Source organism: Anas acuta, chromosome 1 (genome assembly GCF_963932015.1).
Source record: "Anas acuta chromosome 1, bAnaAcu1.1, whole genome shotgun sequence".
Classification (NCBI taxonomy): Eukaryota; Metazoa; Chordata; class Aves; order Anseriformes; family Anatidae; genus Anas; species Anas acuta.
The window spans coordinates 24723457-24742029 of record NC_088979.1 but is presented as its reverse complement, the minus strand read 5'-3'; the positions used below and the strand labels follow the sequence as shown (position 1 = coordinate 24742029).

General features: G+C 39.5%; 1 protein-coding gene and 1 long non-coding RNA gene across 15 annotated transcripts in view; one reads left to right on the top strand and one right to left on the bottom strand.

Annotated features, from left to right (window-relative positions):
• The window catches only part of NBEA (neurobeachin), a 509325-nt gene that overhangs the window by 153257 nt on the left and 337495 nt on the right, over positions 1 to 18573 (bottom strand). For 8 of the 14 annotated variants that reach the window (XM_068673009.1, XM_068672960.1, XM_068672963.1 and 5 more), the window contains 3 exons: positions 15248 to 15391; positions 12178 to 12216; positions 773 to 909 (listed from right to left, as the gene is read on the bottom strand). In XM_068673009.1, the coding sequence (XP_068529110.1) occupies positions 773 to 909; positions 12178 to 12216; positions 15248 to 15391 (320 nt within the window). The remainder of the gene's footprint in view (positions 1 to 772; positions 910 to 12177; positions 12217 to 15247; positions 15392 to 18573) is intronic. The other 6 variants (XM_068672968.1, XM_068672996.1, XM_068673001.1 and 3 more) reach the window with 1 other exon arrangement.
• LOC137851929 (uncharacterized) lies at positions 2721 to 4546 on the top strand. The gene is made up of 2 exons (XR_011093578.1): positions 2721 to 3209; positions 4219 to 4546. It is a non-coding gene; the product is annotated as an uncharacterized lncRNA (long non-coding RNA).

Here is an 18573-nt window from a genome sequence, read left to right as displayed (position 1 = left end):
ATTCTCTCTCCAGAGAAGCTTCTAACATTTTCCAGCTCGATAATGAGAAACAAAGCAACAACGGTAAGAGGGAACAGAGGTGCAGGAGAGGGGAGCAGCCGGTCACAGCCGTCCCTTGCCCGTGCCCCCTCCTGCCCCCGGCTCGGCTGCAGCCCGGCGGGAGCCACGCGAAGGTTTCCGCGGCTGGGCTGGGGAGGGGGCTCGGCGGGGGTGGAGGGGGGCGCTGGGGAATTGGGAGTAGTAAGTGACTCGAGAAAAAAAACAAAACACAGCTTTCCCAGGAATCAAGTCTTGGGTACATGCCCATCCCCCTTCCCTCCCCCCCCCCTTTTTTTTTTACTCCAGAAAATAAGCAGTAGCTTGCATTTCAGCGGGGAGCGTGTTTACTAAAATGCACCGTATTTTCTGACATGGTACCTAACATTCTTGAAACAAGGAGATTCTCTGATAGCCTCAGAAGGGGTAGAGCCCTTCGCTGTGTCTTAGGAAGGCTGCAGTCTGGGACTGCTCTTACCTCCAGGGATTTCAGAGCAATTGGCTTAGCTACTAAATCTGCCCACGTTCATACAAAGGCACTGAGCGAAGGCTGTTGAAAAACGCGCACGCCGCCGTAATAGAGGATTTACCATCATTAATACCCGGCGCATTTTTTTTTTTTTTAAACTAAAACGCAGCGAGAGCCGGCAGCAGAGCGCCCACTCCGGAGGGAGGGGACGACCCCGGCCCACGCATGTCCGCGACCGGGGCCACCACCGCCCCCCGCAGCACTCACCTTGGGGTCGATCTTCTTGAAGGCCGGGTCGTCCTCGTCCACCTCGAAGTAGATCTCCGTGGTAGTGATGGAGAGCGTGCCCTTGGCCACCACCACGGGGGCGACGAGCTGTGCCGGCGTGCTGAGCACCACGGGGCCTGCAAGACAAGGGCAGCGCCGTCAGGTTGGGGGCCCCCGGCCGGCCCATCCCCGGTGGCCCGTCCCCTTCCCTCCGCCAGGCGATGCCCCCTCGTAAACCCCGCTTTGGAAACCGCCGCCGTTGCCCCTCTCCTGCCCGCGGCCAGCGTGCTTTGAACTTCGCGGTCAGGCCAGGAAAAAAAAAAAAAAAAAAAAAAAAAAGAAAAAAAATAAATAAGAGTTAGTGAGCTGCGGGGCGCGAGATAAATCAGTGAGCAGCGGCACGCAGAGGGGTCAGAGGGAGCGGGGGCTGCCTCCTCCGAGTAGGTCCCCCCTGTCTCTGTGCCCTTTTACTCCTCGTTAACACCCCCGCTGTTTATGGGCGACAGCAGCGGCCGTGTCGGAGCCGGGGGGGGCGGCACAGCCGGGCAGGCGGCGGGCGACCGAGCAGCGCTGGCCCCTCGCCCCCTCCGGGCCGAGCCCACGAAGGGTTCTTGGGAGCCCGGCGGCCACCGCACGCAGGGGACGGCTGCCCTCGTTAAGGGTATTTATGGGCAGAGAGTTTTGGGTTCAATTTGCTGCCGCTTGAGCCTTTCGAAAGGAGGGTAACGACATTTCGCCCAAGGACGCTCCTTAACGAGGCGCTCGCACGGGCACTGGGAAGATGGATGAGGGGAACCTAATGCAGAAGGCAGCCTTCTCCATTCGCATTGTTAAGGTTTAGCTCAAGAAAGAACTTCTACTTTAATGCCAAAGACAGCAGAGGATCACTTTTTCGCCATCTTATCTTCGAGACGAACGCAGCCTGCTGCTAAAGCTGCCAGCGTCGGTGTTTAGGACGCTCGCTCTAATTAAAAGAAAAGATTAAACATAAAACACTCTTCCAGATTAAACCGCTGAATGGTGTAGGGTAATCTGTGTACCCACGGCCAAACACACGCATCCACACGCTACGCGCCCCAGCACTGAGAAACTCAGCGCAGCATCCGAGCGCCGCACCTCCTGGGAACCGGCAAAGGCATCACCTCGCTAGGGACAGAAAGCTTGCGCTGGGTTCCTGCACTTCAAAAGAAGCTCACTACAGAAGACCTCAGGAGGATGGCAGCGAGAACCCGCGTGTGCCTGCGGCTGGGGTCCCCAGGTACCAGCACCCCCCGGCTGGCATGCACGGATGCGACCTTTCCTCCTCCTCCTCCCCCGGCACCGCACAGGCACTTTGCTACCAGTTCTTGCAGGCGACACTTCAAATTACTCACTTAGCCCAAATTAGTCCTGTATCAGTGCATCTAACTGTCATGTTGTTAATGTTTTACTTTACTGTAACACCCAATTTGAGGCTGTATTGCACAATGTTTTGTCATTTTTTTCGCTGCAAAATAAATAAAGAGGAAGGCACGGATTAGTGTGTGTACAAGGGGAAGCTAAAACGCAGTTTCAGTGACAGCTTTCAGCAGCCCAGCGTGGCAGGCTGCATAATATTGATACAAACTCTATTTTCTTTCATTTTATTGTTTTCCATCTCCTAATAAACCGCGGTAGCCTCTTGACCCTAGTCAGCTGATCTGAATCACATGCGCCGGGGCTGCTTTGCCGCTCTCCCCGTCTAGCCTCCATCTTCTCTCCCTCCCTTCGCCGTGAGAAACCAGCCCAGCCGAGCCGAGCCGAGCCGGGAAAACCCGGGCTGCTGGCTGCGAAGAAGGGCAGGGCGATCGATCCGAAACGCCGCTTTTAAAGGCTCATCAATCTTAATCTAGGTTGCTCGAGTAATTACGCCCGATTCCCTTGTACGATTACAAGTGGATTTGGGTTTCAATTCCCCAGGCCCCCTTTTCTTTGTGTTTACAGAAGGGGGGGGGGGGGGAGGTAGGGGCCTCGCAGACTGCCACCGCCCGCCCGCAAGCAGCGCTCGTCCTCCTCCGTGGAGGCCCAGCCTCGCCCCGCACCCGTCCGCAGCCTCCACCCGGGCATCGAGGAGGCTTCCGAGGGTGCGTCCTGGAGGAAGGCCATCAATTTAATCCAATTAGCTCTTCCCCTCGGTGCTGCGTGGGTAAAATAAAAAGGAAGGCACCGCTATTCGATGGTCAAAAGGCTGGGCCCTGTAGTCTGACATCCAGGGGAGGACAACACGAGCACCCGGCACAGAGGAGAGGGGAAATTCGCTCTTTTGCCTGTTACTGCATGAGGGGGAAAGCTGGGGTGTCTGGTTCCCCCTCCTCCTCCCGAGAGAAGGCTCTCTGCTCCCAGGCAGCTCCTTTGGCATTCGCCCTGCGCTCCGCTCAAACGCTCCCCCCAGATTTGTTGCGGTGTAAACACGTCGGAGGTATTAGGACGCAGCGAGGAATAAGGGTTATCGTACTTTCCAGATAAGAAAACGTTTGCTTGTGCCTGGGTTTCCTCTTTTCGGGAGGAAAAAAAAAAAAAAAAAAAAGGAGGGGGGGAGAGAAAGTCTTTTTTAAACGGTCAAATTATGGGATTCGGGGGGAGGGGAGGGTTCAAATTAAATTAAAAAAGTCTTTGTAGGTACATATATATATATATATTCTCCTGGAAGCACAACACGAACAAAATATTCGGTATTAGCAGCGTGTCATTTTTACACTTGTCCTTTGGAAATCTCCAATTACAACTTCCAATTCCATAGCATGTTTAAGGAGCAGCGAGCCTTTTTGTTGTAGCCTTCAGGGAGCAAACCAGCCACTGAGAGAATACGAAATTAATCCACTACAGCTATAGAGACAGAGGATTATGTTTTAATCCCCTTTGGGATAGTCTCTGGATTTTAAGGATCCGATATTAAAATGTTTACATAGAGCGTAATCAAAATACTGCAGCTTTTCCATATGGCACCGAGCTACGGGGGGAAGCTTCGGCTCCCTTCCCAAAACCCAATTGCTAATCTAATTGAAACAAAAGCCGGGCACACCTGAGCCGACAGCCCGGGGCCGGGCTCGTTCCCACGCGGGGATGGAAGGAGACGAGCCCCGGGCACCGGCGCGGCGCCGTCCCCGCCGCCGAGCCGCGGCCGTGCGGGGGCACCGGGGACTCGACCTAGCACTTCGGAGGGCAGCAGGAGGGATGCGGGGCGGTGGGGGCTCGGCCGGGGCTGTGCCGAACCGAGCCGAGCCGGGCTGGGCTGGGTCGGGCACGGCAGGCAGCCCCGGCCAGGGAAGGAGCCGCCGGCACCGCTGGGGACGCTTCGGCGCCGGAAAAAAAAAAAGCGAAGGCGCGGCTTGTCCCCGTTCACCAGGAGGTTTGGGGGTTGTGGGAAGGACGCTTGGCTAAAGGGCTCGTCAGCTGTTTGGACTCCGACCAGGAGTATCTCTTTCTAGGAACTGCTTCGTTGCCTCTTCCCAATCGCTCCGGAACGGTCCGGGCAGCGGAGCGGCAGCGACCTGACAAAGAAGTTGTGGCCTTAAAAGCAGAGCAGAAGTCACTCCGGATCCACGCGTCCTGTGATCTGCTCAAGTGTAGGATTTTCCATCCTGTCTGATCCCTGTGGTCGGCACATGTGATTTACATTTCTAAAATAAACGCTACTGCACGTATACATTTAAAAATAATATTTCCCTTCCGAAAGTAAATGACTGTGGGATTAGCAGGTCCCAGTGAATAAAAGCAGAATGTAACCTCTCCTCCCCTCCGTTATTTTTTGTTAAACGGAGACCTCAGTTCTTGAGTTTAACTGTTGCATTTTGCATTTCTGTTCTTGTATTTTTGAAGTTGGCACAGAAAGTCAACGCAAGTGAAAAGTTACATCAGGTGAGAGCCTGATACCTACTAAAGCGACAGCAACACAATTCCACCTCTAAAAGAAAGCCCCCAAAGAGTCATATTATGAATTGTTAATTCAAACATTTTTGTTTTCATGAACTGTCATTTTAACCTGTAAGAGCTAGAGACATGTTGCACTTAAGAGACTGAGAATTACACCGGAGATATATTTGCTAAGATGGTGGGGCATAATTATTCCTAAATAGGATAAAATATATGCTCTTATATGCAGATTTATGAAATCAAACATTTTTACCTGCCGCAGACTTCGTTTGGCTTGTCTAAATTTAAAAATAATATTTTGGTGATTATTAACAGATGAAAAAATACTAGGTGCACTAAATATCTTGAAAGTATTTCCAACCATCTAGACCAGTTACATTTTACAATCTACTGATGATTATTCTGACAAAAAGTGGTGAATATTGCCATAACTAATTTTGAGATGACTCTGTTTTGAAAGAAAAACACATCAATTTCTTTGCCATAAAGCATTTAAAATGGAAAATATAAAACAGACTAGTTAAAACTAATTAGTAGGTAAAATAGTTTGCATAAACTACAATTGATAAATTGATAAGTAAACAAAAATTTAAATATCAAGAATAATTATTACAATCACTCACATTGTGCCTGAAATATGACAACTGAAATTCCCTCAGCGTGTCAACTCTAAAGCCAAGTGTATTTGGCAGTAGCTTGCTTTTAAAATGACTACAAATCCCTATACTTGAAACAATTTACATATAACACAAAAGGTTCATGCACATAAAGAACTTCAGGCTTATGTTCATACATTACATAGTATACAAGCAGAAACAGGTATAGGCACTATAAGACTTTGGGAAAAGCTCTGTAGTCAGAAAAGCAAAAAAATATTTCAACAAATTAATATTATTAATATAATGCATGCACTGCTACATAAATAATCAATAAACAACTTAAGATTCCTAAACAATTCACAGAATTCAGCCTCTTTTGTTCCTATTGTCATCAAAAATCTGATACAATGCACCCTTTAAAAAGACTTCTGCAGTAAATATATTGAACTTACATGACTGTCCCCAATTTGTTCTCCACTATAGCAGATACAGGGAGTAACTCCTTCATTCAAGCCAAGGCTTTTATAAGAATGCATTTATACATCTCCCTTTACGTATCGCTTTCAACGGTTTCAATAAAGAGAACAATTTGCACAACTTTTTTGATTGCAAAAAACAGAATCTAAGTCTAAATGTGACTGTTATAGTCTTGTTTTTCTCCTCCTGCATTGAATAACAACCCCAATTCCTTTCCTGTTTTCAGAGTTCTCCAAGCTTACTTTGTTGCCTTTTTACTTTTCCACAATCATATGTTTCACATTGTGAGGGAGGGATTGATTTTTATTGTTTGTTTGAATGTCATTGCCAGTGTGCATAGGCCCTGATATCCAAATTTTTCCCCACTTTTCCCCCCCCTTTCCTCCATAAAGCATGTAACACTACTACTACTAACATCAAAGATCAACTTCAATCGTCTTCTTCAACAACAATAGCTAAACAATTACAACAACTCAGTTCTCTTAAGTGGTGCCATAACAGCAAACAAATGTGTTTGATTAAAAAGAAAATGTAAATTAATTTTTATGTAATACAACTGTGAATAAAACAGTAAGAAGCTATTGAAATATACAGTTTTGATGAAATTGTCCATATATTTAAAGATAGTGTTGCTTAAGAAAGAGAGAAGTAATTTTCTCTCAAGCATATAGACACTTTCTATTAAATTAAGTTACATATGTATCTCCATAGGTAAATTATTATTTGAATTCCATGCCTTCCTGCTTACACAACAAGAAAAATAAAAAAAATGGTAATTCTTCCTGAGGAAAGTATGTTTCACTATTCCTCTTTATTTAGTTCAAAATGTGATAGAAAGCAACCACTTAACTGAATGGTTACAGTAGATGCAGAGACGAACTCAATATTGTACCAAAGTTCATCTTTCTAGGTGTCTTCTCACTTAAGGTCCAATGCAAGAATTGCCTGTGTGTCTAGGAGCCTAAAGCAACTTAGGAAATCAAATTTTGCCTCCCTATGCAGGTAAAAACTCACTTGTTTTATGGCATCCATGAAAATCTCATAACTGTGCTAAAACTCAGAGTAGCTTACATGGGGTTAGTGTTGTTCCAGGATGTGTTCAAGTGCCAGCCTGCCAGATGATCAAGTATTAATAATAATCATGACTTCTCTTAATGATTTACAGCTGGTCAGAAACTTGAATGTTTGAGATATGGACCTTACTACTGCATTGCATACTTCTGCCACTTCAAAATTAGATTCATGCAGTGTTCTCTGCCTGAAGCTATACCTTGGAAGCACTGAGTAATTTAAGCTATTTTAGAAACTAAGATCTTGATCGTTTAGCAGTGCATCCAGATGTGAGTAAACTACACTAATGCAATATGACCTGCGACAGCTTCCTCATTTTCAGGTAAAACTTTAAGTACTTTTTTTTCAGCCTAGAAAGCCTTGAGTTGTGCTGAACATGCCCATATAGATGACAGTTTTTCTCTGTGAGAGAACCACTGTAGCTGACTATTTAATCAAAAAGTAACAGAAAAAAAACATACACCTCAGAAAAGTATATTTAATATTAGAAGAAGAAACATGAAAGCAGAGATAGCATCCTACTATAGCAATATACCACTGAAACAGGAACTCACTGTAATAAGTCAGGAACATGAAGGATCAAATCCCAGTCCCGAGTCTGAGCGAACCAGACTTGACAGGTATCTTATACAGTCCAGCCCATGTACACTGCCATGCCAATAGAGCTCAATTGATTAGAAATGAAATGAAAGATGTGAGCCCTCAGCTCTCATTTTTTCCATTCTCCATTCTCGAAAAGCTCTTCCGGATAAACTGAAAGACTTGTATTTCTTCAGACTTTAGTAGTGAAGGGAAGTATTACATTCAGATAGCTTTTGATATTTTGAAGTTCACTTATTTTGTTAGCTATTCAGATATGTGTGGGAAAAAAAAAAAAAAGAAAAAAGAAAAAAAGAAACTGTTGAAGTAGCATCTAACTTGCTAGGTATATTTGGAAGAATCATCTAAGATGAAATAGCTCTGACTTCATGATTTTCAGAAAACACAAGTATCTCTAAACAACACCAGAACTAGTAAAGAATGTTTTCAAGTGCAACTGTGTCTACTGGTTGATTGTATGTTTTGCTTTCCTACAGTTTGGTAATTTCTAAAGACTTTCCTGCAAAGATTCTCTGGTACCTAATAAAAGGAAAACCAATTCAGCAGTCACTGTCAGGTATACTATTATTATTATTATTATTATTATTATTATTATTATTATTATTATTATTATTATTATTATTATTATTTCTTAACAGCCTGATTTCACTGCAGATGATGATGATGATGATGGTAATTTCTGAAATCCCCACTCCTGCATACAAATTTTGCTCAAAATGGCTGCCAGGTTCAGAAGTTACAAAGACAGGTTGACAAAGTATGGTCACATAAATACTGTTTCTTCAGAAAGCCACGCTAAAAGGACTCATGTGAACAGGCTACCCGAGTGGGCTGTTCAAATGCACTGGATAGGGTTGTCTCTTGTACATATTTTGACCAACAAAAGCAAGACCAAGCACAATATCTGCTTGACTGCTATTCTAGCTTGGTTCTGTAACACTAGTGCCAAAAACAAAATGGAAAATTCCCTGTCCATAGGTCAAAACTTTTAGTTTAACATAGGTACCATTAATGCCATTCTGGATACATTCCTAACACTAGCCTGTGTAAGTTGGTCCCTGTCGGGTCCTAGGAAGGTTTTGGAGAACAGGGATTTTCATGTAGAAATCAATTACATAGTGAAGATGAAACAAGATGCATAACAGTGGACTCTGTCTCCTTATGTCTAGGCCTGTATTTCTGCAGTTTCTCTCTTACACATCAGGTATATTAGCCTTCTATAAATACAGAACAACAGAGCTTGAATTAATTTTAAAGATTGTAAAGCAAGAAAGTCAGCTGCCATTTAAAAGTCAAGGATGCTGAGGCTTAGAATGGGGAATAGTAAGGTACAAAGGGAAGAGCTCTTCAAATGTGTCCTGAGGAGCATTATCATCTGTGACTGACAAGCACCTTATAAAATATTAAGCTATTTTGGATAGTAATGTGGAAAAAATGATTAGAATAAACACTGAGATGTCTAAAAATAGGATGTATTAGAAACCGTGGGGCATTTTTTTGTTTTTGTTTTCAATGTGAAGCCAACTACATATCAAAAGTATAACTGTTTTCAGTTTATGCCTGAATCTATACTCTAAATTAAACTCATACAAATATGTTTTTCTTTTATATACTTAGACTTGAGGATCAAAATCTGAATATATAATAAGCAGAAACTATGGAAATCTGGCTGAATGAAATTTCCATGTTTGGAAGTACAAGGGTTGTGTGGTTAAATATCTACCATAAAAAGGGAAAAGGAATCACTCTTCTCCCACAAGTCAGCAACCTCTCCAATGAGATTCCTATCTTGAATGCTAATTTGCAAGAAAAATGGACTTTGGGAAGAGAGAACTACTTAAGAGTGCACACTGAATTCGGTGAATAGTTTCCATTGAAAAGCTTGAAAAAATAGGAGAAATATTAAGACTTCTTTGGGGGGATATTTGAATGGTACTTTGACATTTTCTTATTTAAAATGCATTTGAGTGCACATATACAAAACATAAAAACAGCAAAAACTCATTCAGGTACCTCAGCCACCTTCATATAAACAGAAAAAGAATAAGTGAGAGGAGGAGGAAAAAAATGGGGGTGGAGGGTGGGGAGTGGAGAAAGAGAATAAATACTACCTCTGATTTTGGAAGCCCCAGAGGTGCAAGCTGTTGGAGGATAAGGGAGATTAGGAAGCATCACTACAGCCATGTTACAGTCTTCCCTGAGCTTCCTCTGTGGTTGCTGATTTCTGCCCCCAGGGATCCTTGCAGATGGACAGCACTGTGTTGGTGTATGGCTGACGACTGCCGTAGTAGAAGGACAGCATGTAATGGGTGGCAGGGCTCTCAGAACCTTGCTGGAGAGGACTCATAAGGGAGGCTGGAGAAGGACTGGAGATGAAAGATGAGAGCACTCTTGGAACCACTCTCATGTTTTTGCCCTCCAGGAGCTCCAGGGATGAATCCTCTCCTTTTCTCCATGTGCTCCTGGGCTGTTTGTGCTTGCTGACGGAGACACTAATGGGCTATTTGATTTTTTCTTTCCTATTACTCTCTATAAAGTTAAATTGAGAGCATAACCTATTACTCTGACAGCAGATGATACAACAAAACTTCTTCTGGTTGGCGGCCCAAGCAAATGATACCTTTTTCCTGCAAAATCTAATATTTTCAATTTTTGCCTTTTCAGTAGAGACCCTAGTCATTGTTCTTTTATTTAATTAAGAAGGTCCACCATTCATCTAGCTACACTAATAAAACAGATATAAATGATCCTACATGCCTTAGAATCATTTTAAGATGGTAACAGAAGAAAAACAATGAAAATGTACCTCTATATCACTCCTTAAGAATTTACCAATTCTTATGTTATGTAAAATGATACAAACTATTTTGTTTATTGGAGATAGTCTACAATGGTCAGCTGTCAGCTCCTGTAAAGAAAATTCAGCCTCTGATTTTGGCCACAAGCAATTTTACTATAGCTAAATAAATACATGTATATTTAAAGATGAGTAATATCTATCTATCTATCTATCTATCTATCTATCTATCTATCTATCTATCTATATAGGTTTTCCATCCCAAATACTTATTTTGTGAGCTTTTTGTGGCCTTGGATACAGTTCCTTGGTGTATTAGTGTTTTTATTACTGCATCTGACCATGTGCAAGTCTTCAAAATAATTTCAGAAATGTAAATGAGTCCTTTGTTAGAACCTGAAATAGAAAATTTCCCCAAGGGCTAGATGATAGTTTTTTTTTTTTTTTTTTTTTTTAAGGTACTGCCATACAATTTTAACTGTAGCTTTATGTAGTAGAACTTTTGGGCATTATTCCAATTTCCTATAGAGACAGCGTCAAGTATTTTTTCAATTGGAAATTTTGCAAAATTGTGATGGTTTCTGTTAGTTTGTCTGAAATGAGACAAAAGGCTTATTTTGCATAGGCTACAAAACAGATGTTGATAATGTTTTGTTACCACCAGTCTTGTCTGGACTTCAAACAGATGACCTGGAAGTGAAAGGTCTTATATCTCATTAATAATAATACAAGCTGTCAAATCCTCATGACCCAGCACAGGGCAGTAAGTCAATACACTCGGCACACTACTGAAAAGTGTGGATAGAAAGCATACCATATTTAGTCTTTAAGTTAATGTGGACTAGCCAGCTATGCTGACTTGGATGGAAGATCAGCTCTTTATGAGAAGTAGTAATGCTGCTTTCTAGAAATATTCCTACACTGGAATATATGGTTGCTAAAAGTTAAGGCTGGGCTGCTGCTTCTCACAAGTGTTCCTGGCACATTTGCATTGTGGGGGAGTTCCCTCCATCTAGAGACCTCTGTCCAAGAAGAAAGGAAGATTCTGTATTGAAGGTTAAGGTACATTAAGACTAAGATGCATTAAAGACAGTTAGTGGCTTTCCTCGGGCTTTTTTTGGGTGAGTTGCTCAACCTCCTAGTATAACAGAGACAATAGTAAGTATTTATTCTTGCAAGGCTGTTATGAGACTGTAATTCACCATGGCTTATGAGGAAGTCAGATTCTGAGTTGATTGAGCCTATGTAAGTAACCAGACAGATGCTTGCCAAAGCCTTTTGTCTTCCTAAAATAGCCCAAAGCCTCACATACTTCTATCTTTATTTCCTTTCTTCTTTACTAGGAACTACTTTTTTGAGAGTTGCAAAAGAATTTATCAGGGATACTTTGTTCGGCTGGGCCTATTTGCTAGTGCCACCAGTCATATGACAAAATAGATTAAGCTAAATTCTGTTCTCAGATGTGCACAATTCCCAGCAAGCCAACTGCAACTCCGTGACAAAGAAAACATATTTCTAAAATGTAAAATTCATAAAACCTAAACGATTCAATATTTATCTGCTATGATCTATCTTAGTGCCAGATCTGTGAGATCTGTGCACTTTTTTAAAATGAAATTTGGTGAAAGAATATTAATTATCTATTAAAGCATATTTCCTTTTGAGAAAGCTAGCTTCTGATATTAGAACACATCCATATATTTTTTTAATTTTAAAAAAAATCATCTATTACGCAGAAGACAAACTGTTAGCAAATTTGCATTCTCAAGCTCTTATGATAAAAGGTAAGTATGTGAGAGCCCTACTGCAGTGTTAGAAAACTGAAGAGAAAAAGAGAAGGAGAAGAGTTAGTAATATCAAGTTGGTACACTGAATTTGATTATATTACCCACAGATTCACAATATATTAGAAAAGTGTTAAAATAGACTATGCTATCTCAGTCATTAGTTCTAACAGAGATGTGACTTGCCTCTTGAAGTGAACAGTCTGGGAAGTAAAGAAGCTAAAACTGAAACAGAAAAATGTAAAATGTTTTAATATGTATGTGCTAAAATGAGAACGTCTTTTGATAACTTATACTGTAAGACAGATAAAATACTGCTTTAGTTAAAAATCTTGATGCAAACTTAGAATTCATAATTCTAAGAATGTAATAACATGGAATCTGATTTTTATATTTTATTAAAATGCTACTTAATGTAATGAAATCTGACCAACTGCCATTGCAACATATGGAATACTAAGATTATATAATAAAAATATTCAGACTATAATTATCTAAAAAATTCACCATCCCATATGTAATTTATCAAAGTGAACTTTACATTGATTTGTGCCACATGGTTGATGAAAAACTATAAAGAGTCTCTGGAACAAAAGGTATGTACAGATAACTTTGTAAGAACAGTCTCAATCTGTTTCAGACGTTCCTTTTTTAGTCTTAACTTCACATATCAAAATATTGTAATATTTATATTCTCCTCATTAAAAGCTTTCTAGAACCTTAAAAGCTGCCTTTTTAAAAGCTGCCTTAGTTTCATGGAATAAACAATGTTAAATTGTTTTAGTTAAATGTGGACAATCTTAAATCAATTTAAACCTGGTTTATAATGATTTTGTTTAATTCCTATGCCTTACTGAGGCATTCCAAATCACTGTAAACCAAGTTTAAATTGATTTAAGCTTTAAAGTTAAATTGAGAGCATAACTGAATATAGAAATTCCTATGTGTCATTCCAATCTGAACAGTAACTAGATATAAATGATGTTGTGATATACCATAACTTGATATGTCTCAAAGATTTCCAGATTACATACACCGAATCAACATAACTCTTCAGAATTAAGAGTGGACAGTATGGTTTTATTGGGCTCTCTTCAGAGCCATCAGATGTTATTCTAAATTTCTTAGGCATAAAATCCACCTTCCTTGCCTACTGATTTTCTTGATTTCAGTTCCTGGTCTCAGGTTTCAGAGTCATATTGTAAACAGTGAAAACCATAGAAAACATTGACATCATTCTGTTCAAAATCATGCAGCAATATAGACAGAGGGTATGGAGGGATTTAGTTTTTCTCACCGATTGGTTGGTAAAATTTACAGGAGACACATATGATACTGGGTTGGATCATTAACTTTCAGAATTATTTCCACTTCTAATATGAGCAAGAGTTGAGTAGCAAAGGTTGCAATTAATCTGATAGAAAAAATGAGGTTGTAGAAGGTGGGTTCTTTTTGAGACGTTCACAGGTTTTGGTACACATACAGCACCAATATCCTGTCACCTCACCAGACTTGGAAGCACCTTGTTTCTCTTAGTGTTGATTGGAAACACAAACACTGACACTGTTAGGACAGACTGTCAATATTTGAAAAGTTGACTTGTTTCAAATTCTATCATTTCTGTTTTGCTAATACCTGCATTACCCCACTGTTTGCACTGTAAAAGAAAAGGACTAGAATTACTGTTCTACGTTCTAAAGGAGCAGGGGATGTTTTCTACATAGGGATCTCTGGTAAGATATACACTTTTTTTTTTTTTTTTTTTCCTTCAGAAGGATACAACTATAAGGTTTATATCACATCAGTCCATTTGAATGAAATGGCAGTTTTGAGGCCTGACTGTGAGGTTTTCCAGACTGGGCAAGAATTTTTCCTGACCTCTTTGCAGTTCTAATACATACTGCAATGTAGTTGCTTGTTGCAGCCTTAGCTATAGCAACAGTATATATTTTTGGCTGGAAGCATTGCTCTTATATACGAGAACTTAGCCAAAACCATACTGAGTTTTCCCTTCTAAAGGAGAAAGGGATATTGATCAAATTATCCCCACTAATGGTCCTGTTTGCCTTACTGTTTTATTGACTTAAAACAAGTGTTTCAGCAAGGGTTAGCTGCAGATTGAGAAAGCACATTGATGTATTAACTATGATAATATACTGAAGGTTGCTCCCAGATTAAAGTATCTATGTCTGCCCTCCACTCTAGTTTCAAAGCATGAGACTAAATTCCACTTAGTTTTTATTTTTATTTTTTTTTTAATATCCATTTATGATCTTATCTTTGTTTCAGATTTCCACTAGGGCATCAGAAGAAAATGCAGGAGCAAAGATAGCTATTGTAGAAATTCAATTATACTGAAAAAAATCCTCAGACATCAAAAAACTTCCCCTTAATCGAGTAATTTAATAAAGGTATTCCTAAGTAAGTTAACCTAAAAAATCCATACTGCATTTCACAGTTCTCACATTTTTATCTCATGTGAGAGGAGATTGCATTTTCAACTTTCAGCATGCCTTTCTTTCCAGATTGCTTCCCCAGGAAACATAATATTTTTTCAAGACGGAGCTCTAACAGAACCTGCTGGAACATGGATAAAACTGAGATCTCGCTGCAGACCTTCACACAGGGAGAAAGGACTAGAAAGGATTTCTCATGAATGTTTCTACAGGGGATTCACTCCCAACTCTCATTGTACCTAATGAAGTCCGTGCCTTGCTTACAGTCTCATTTGTTCTTAGTCCCTATTTACAGCAGGTAATATTCCCTTTCAGGGCTGATACCTCAGGTTCCCCTTCACACACTGATGAATGAGAGCACTGGGTGCCAGTAGGAGTGTAGAAGTTTCTCAACAAGTTGCGTGGCACTTGGCATCAGGTCATGAAAGATCACAGCCACACTGACTCACAAAACACTGAGTTTTAGAATTAACCCTCATTTCTATTTCAACCAAAAAAGAACTGCTCCACAGTGGTTTTATAGAATTTTCAATAACATGTCACGTGCAATCATAAGAGCACTTGAGGTACTGTTATTTTTCACACCTCTGGTGAAAGATTGTATAATGGGCACATACTTTGTAATCAGTTCCCCTAGTTCATGGACGCAGGACATTCATATTACATCTAGAAAATAAAGATGCTGTTCTCAGTGTAATTGCATACTTAGCTGTCAATATTAAGAGAATAACTGCAAAGGTTCAGAATTAACAAGTTAAAAACAGACTTTTATCTTAGTTGTAATGAAAAATCATAATTACCTGCAAGGTTGTCAATCTCTTTCTCCTGGAGCAGACTGACAGCATCATCATCTCCTTCCAGCATAAGCTCCGTTTCTGCATTCTGATTTACCACAGCTTGACTTCGGAAAGTTTTCTTGGACTTCACTACATCTTCTTCAGTGCCTAAAAAAAAGTTATGTGTTGTAAACTTAGCTGAACAGTATTTTAAACAACCACAGTCTAGTGAAAAATACAGAATAAAACAGCTGTATTGAAAAAGGTCTTTATCAAGGTCTACAAAATACACAGCCTTAGTCTGTCTTTCAAAATATATCTTGAGTAAAATACAAACCCTGTTTCACAAAGACCCTCCTGCTGTTAATAATTATTTTTTTGTTCTATGTTCTATGTTTTTCCATTAGTTTTCAACATGCAAGAAATTCAGCAGGAGTGTCTCTTGGGTTCTTGGTATTCTGACTCTGACTGATGTCTCAGAGCTCAAACCACCTACTCTAAGTAAAGGAGATGCTTTTGGGAATTCAAAATCTGCCATGATTTTGGTTTGGGAGACAGGAGGGACAGAAAGGTGAAGTAGGAGACTGGTAATCTCAATAAAGAGTAAGAAGAAGGTAGGCACAGTGTTTCTTTGTTGGTAGAAAGTTTTATTCTCATTTTGATTGTTTGCCATAATGCCTGAGCTTGATGAGTGCTACTATGGCAGATGTAAAGTGATGAGGTAAACTGCATTAAAACTCATGGCCTCATATTCATACAGGACAATTAACTGGAATATAGTAAACAGATAGGTTAGTGAAGATACATGCATGGAATTGAATTGATGTGTCAGGCAGTTCTGTTATTAAAAACAGTGGGGAAGGTGTTATGTTTTTATTTCCCACTCATATTTATATGAGTCTTTTAATTACTACATGCATATAAGAATCACAGCTTATAAATAAAAATTCTGGAGACATATTTTACCTTTAGTGTGTTTATTCTGTTTGAAGATAACTATTAACATGCCACTTGATATCAGACTCTACCACAAACTGAGACCTCACATTTTAAAGTCTAAAAATAACCTTCTCTATATTATTGTTATTATCCATATTGCTATTTCTGAAGCTACAGAACATGGTTAAGACAAACAAACAAACAAACAAAAAAAAAGCAGTTTTTCATTAAGCTCAAAATTAAGGATAGCATCTCTAGTCTTCCTAATTGTTGCTATCTCCATGAAGACAATGCTGTTACTGATAGTGATAAAGGCACTACTGATGTTGACATATATGCTGGTATACCAATATATTTGCTGTGTTCAGTTACTAAGCTGTGATCTTTACCTCTCTTGCATAATGAGTGAAAATATAGTGCTAAATACTAACACTATTTAGTGCAACTAACTGTAACTATTCACTCAAATTACAATTATATTTTTTTCCCTAATTCACAAAAAAAGAGTAAGAATTGTAGGAATTTTGGAAAACATAATGGAGTAATGTGCTGTAACAGACCTTTAGGTATATTACATCAGAACTGTATTGAGTATTTAACTACTATTGGAATTTTGTTTGCTTGTGCTTACTACAAGGGAGTTCAGCATTTGACACAGGTAATAGCTCCTAGTGTGAAGCATTTGACAATGAAGGAGACCGGATCTGAGCTGAACTAACACAATGGAGGAAGGAAGCAGGAAAATATGTTTGTCTTCCTTTTTGGTAGTTTTAGTGAGTGTTATGGAAGTTTCTGAGCTTTATAAGATGTAATAATATTCAAATAAATTACTTCAAAAGTACTAATCTGGAATAATAATAGTTTCAACCATTTCTGTAGTAACTGATTAGATTAGTGACGATCCTTTCGAATTATTTATGCACAAAGAGATGCAGTCACAAGAAAAAAGTTCACATTATTACTAAGATGCATCAGCAGAAGAACCTGAAATTTAGTGCCTTTTAAATCCCTTGTGATGAGGGTTCCAGTTACCAGATTACAGAAATATTGCTATACACCAGTGCAAGAAATGTGGTAGAGGAGAAGGCACTAAATTAGTTTGGCAAATTTGGAGCTGAGCAACAAGACAAATGCTTCTAAAAGCCATTCTGGTTTATAATATTAAACATACATTTATCTAAAAGAAATATAGTAAATAGTGCTTCTTTCTTGTGATGGAAAAGGCTCTGGTTTAGCTGTTGTTTAAATTTATCACTTTGTTGAGTGCACCTCAGTTTTGCTGTACTGTACTAAACATTTATCTAAATGAAAGTGTACGAGACCCAGAGTTGCCCTTCAATCACTATATCCTTTATGAATTAGAGTTCCATTTATCAAAATTACAGCAAGAAGAGTAAGGTCTCACAGGGCTGTCTCATTACAAGGCTTGTAAACACTGTCCTTACAAAGAAATGGTTTAACACCTAACAAATCAAAAACTGATTGGGAATAGAATTTATTTGAGATCATCTATCTTCAGAAGACGTGCTGTACTGAGTGCACTTCTTGGCCTTTCTACCCATTCATCAAGAAATTAACAAGCGAATACCACAGACCACCAGATCTCCTTGGATCCTGAAATGTGAAATATGTTCAAAACAGATCTGTCACAGATGTTCTATTTTTAAATTTCAAGATGACTTCAAAAAGGTTATAAAATAAGAGGAGCTCTCAAAATAAGAGTAAAAAGAAAAACAACTTGTCTCTATAAAAACAGACAACAAACTGAATAAAAAATTATATGACATAAAACTATGTCTAGTATTGTTAAAAATGATATAAAAAGGAGTGATGAATAAATTAATATTTGATATTTCAGCATGTTTGTAAAAAATCAAAACTCAAATTATTTTTTAAAGTCATGGCAAAATTACTATGAAATGGAATTCATTTCCATATACTTCATTTCAAACTGCTCTCAAGACACACCAAGTTTCTTTTTTAAAATATAATACGGAATTGTATTAATGTCAGTTCTTAAGTCTAATTAGAAATTGTTTCAAATGCTTTAAAATAAGAGAAAGAAAAAAGAAATTAAATATAATTTGAAGAAAGCAACATTTTAACATCAGGGTGCTCAGAACTGGAACTGGCAGATGCTATCGGTGCTCAAAGAAGCAAGATCCTTATTAAAGGATATTTTTCCAGACTGAAACTTAGAAAGAAACCATGAAATAAGAAGGTAAATATTTCTTAAAACAGCAAAGAACTTAAAGGAATAAACCAGCTCTCACTGAAGTCCCGCTGAAGTTAGTACCCTAACGTCTTGAAACTTGAAGGTTCTGTCATAAATGTATTTCAAGAGAACGTATGTATAAGACTAAATAAGATTTTTTTAATTTATTTTTTTTTTTTAATCCATCATTTGTTAC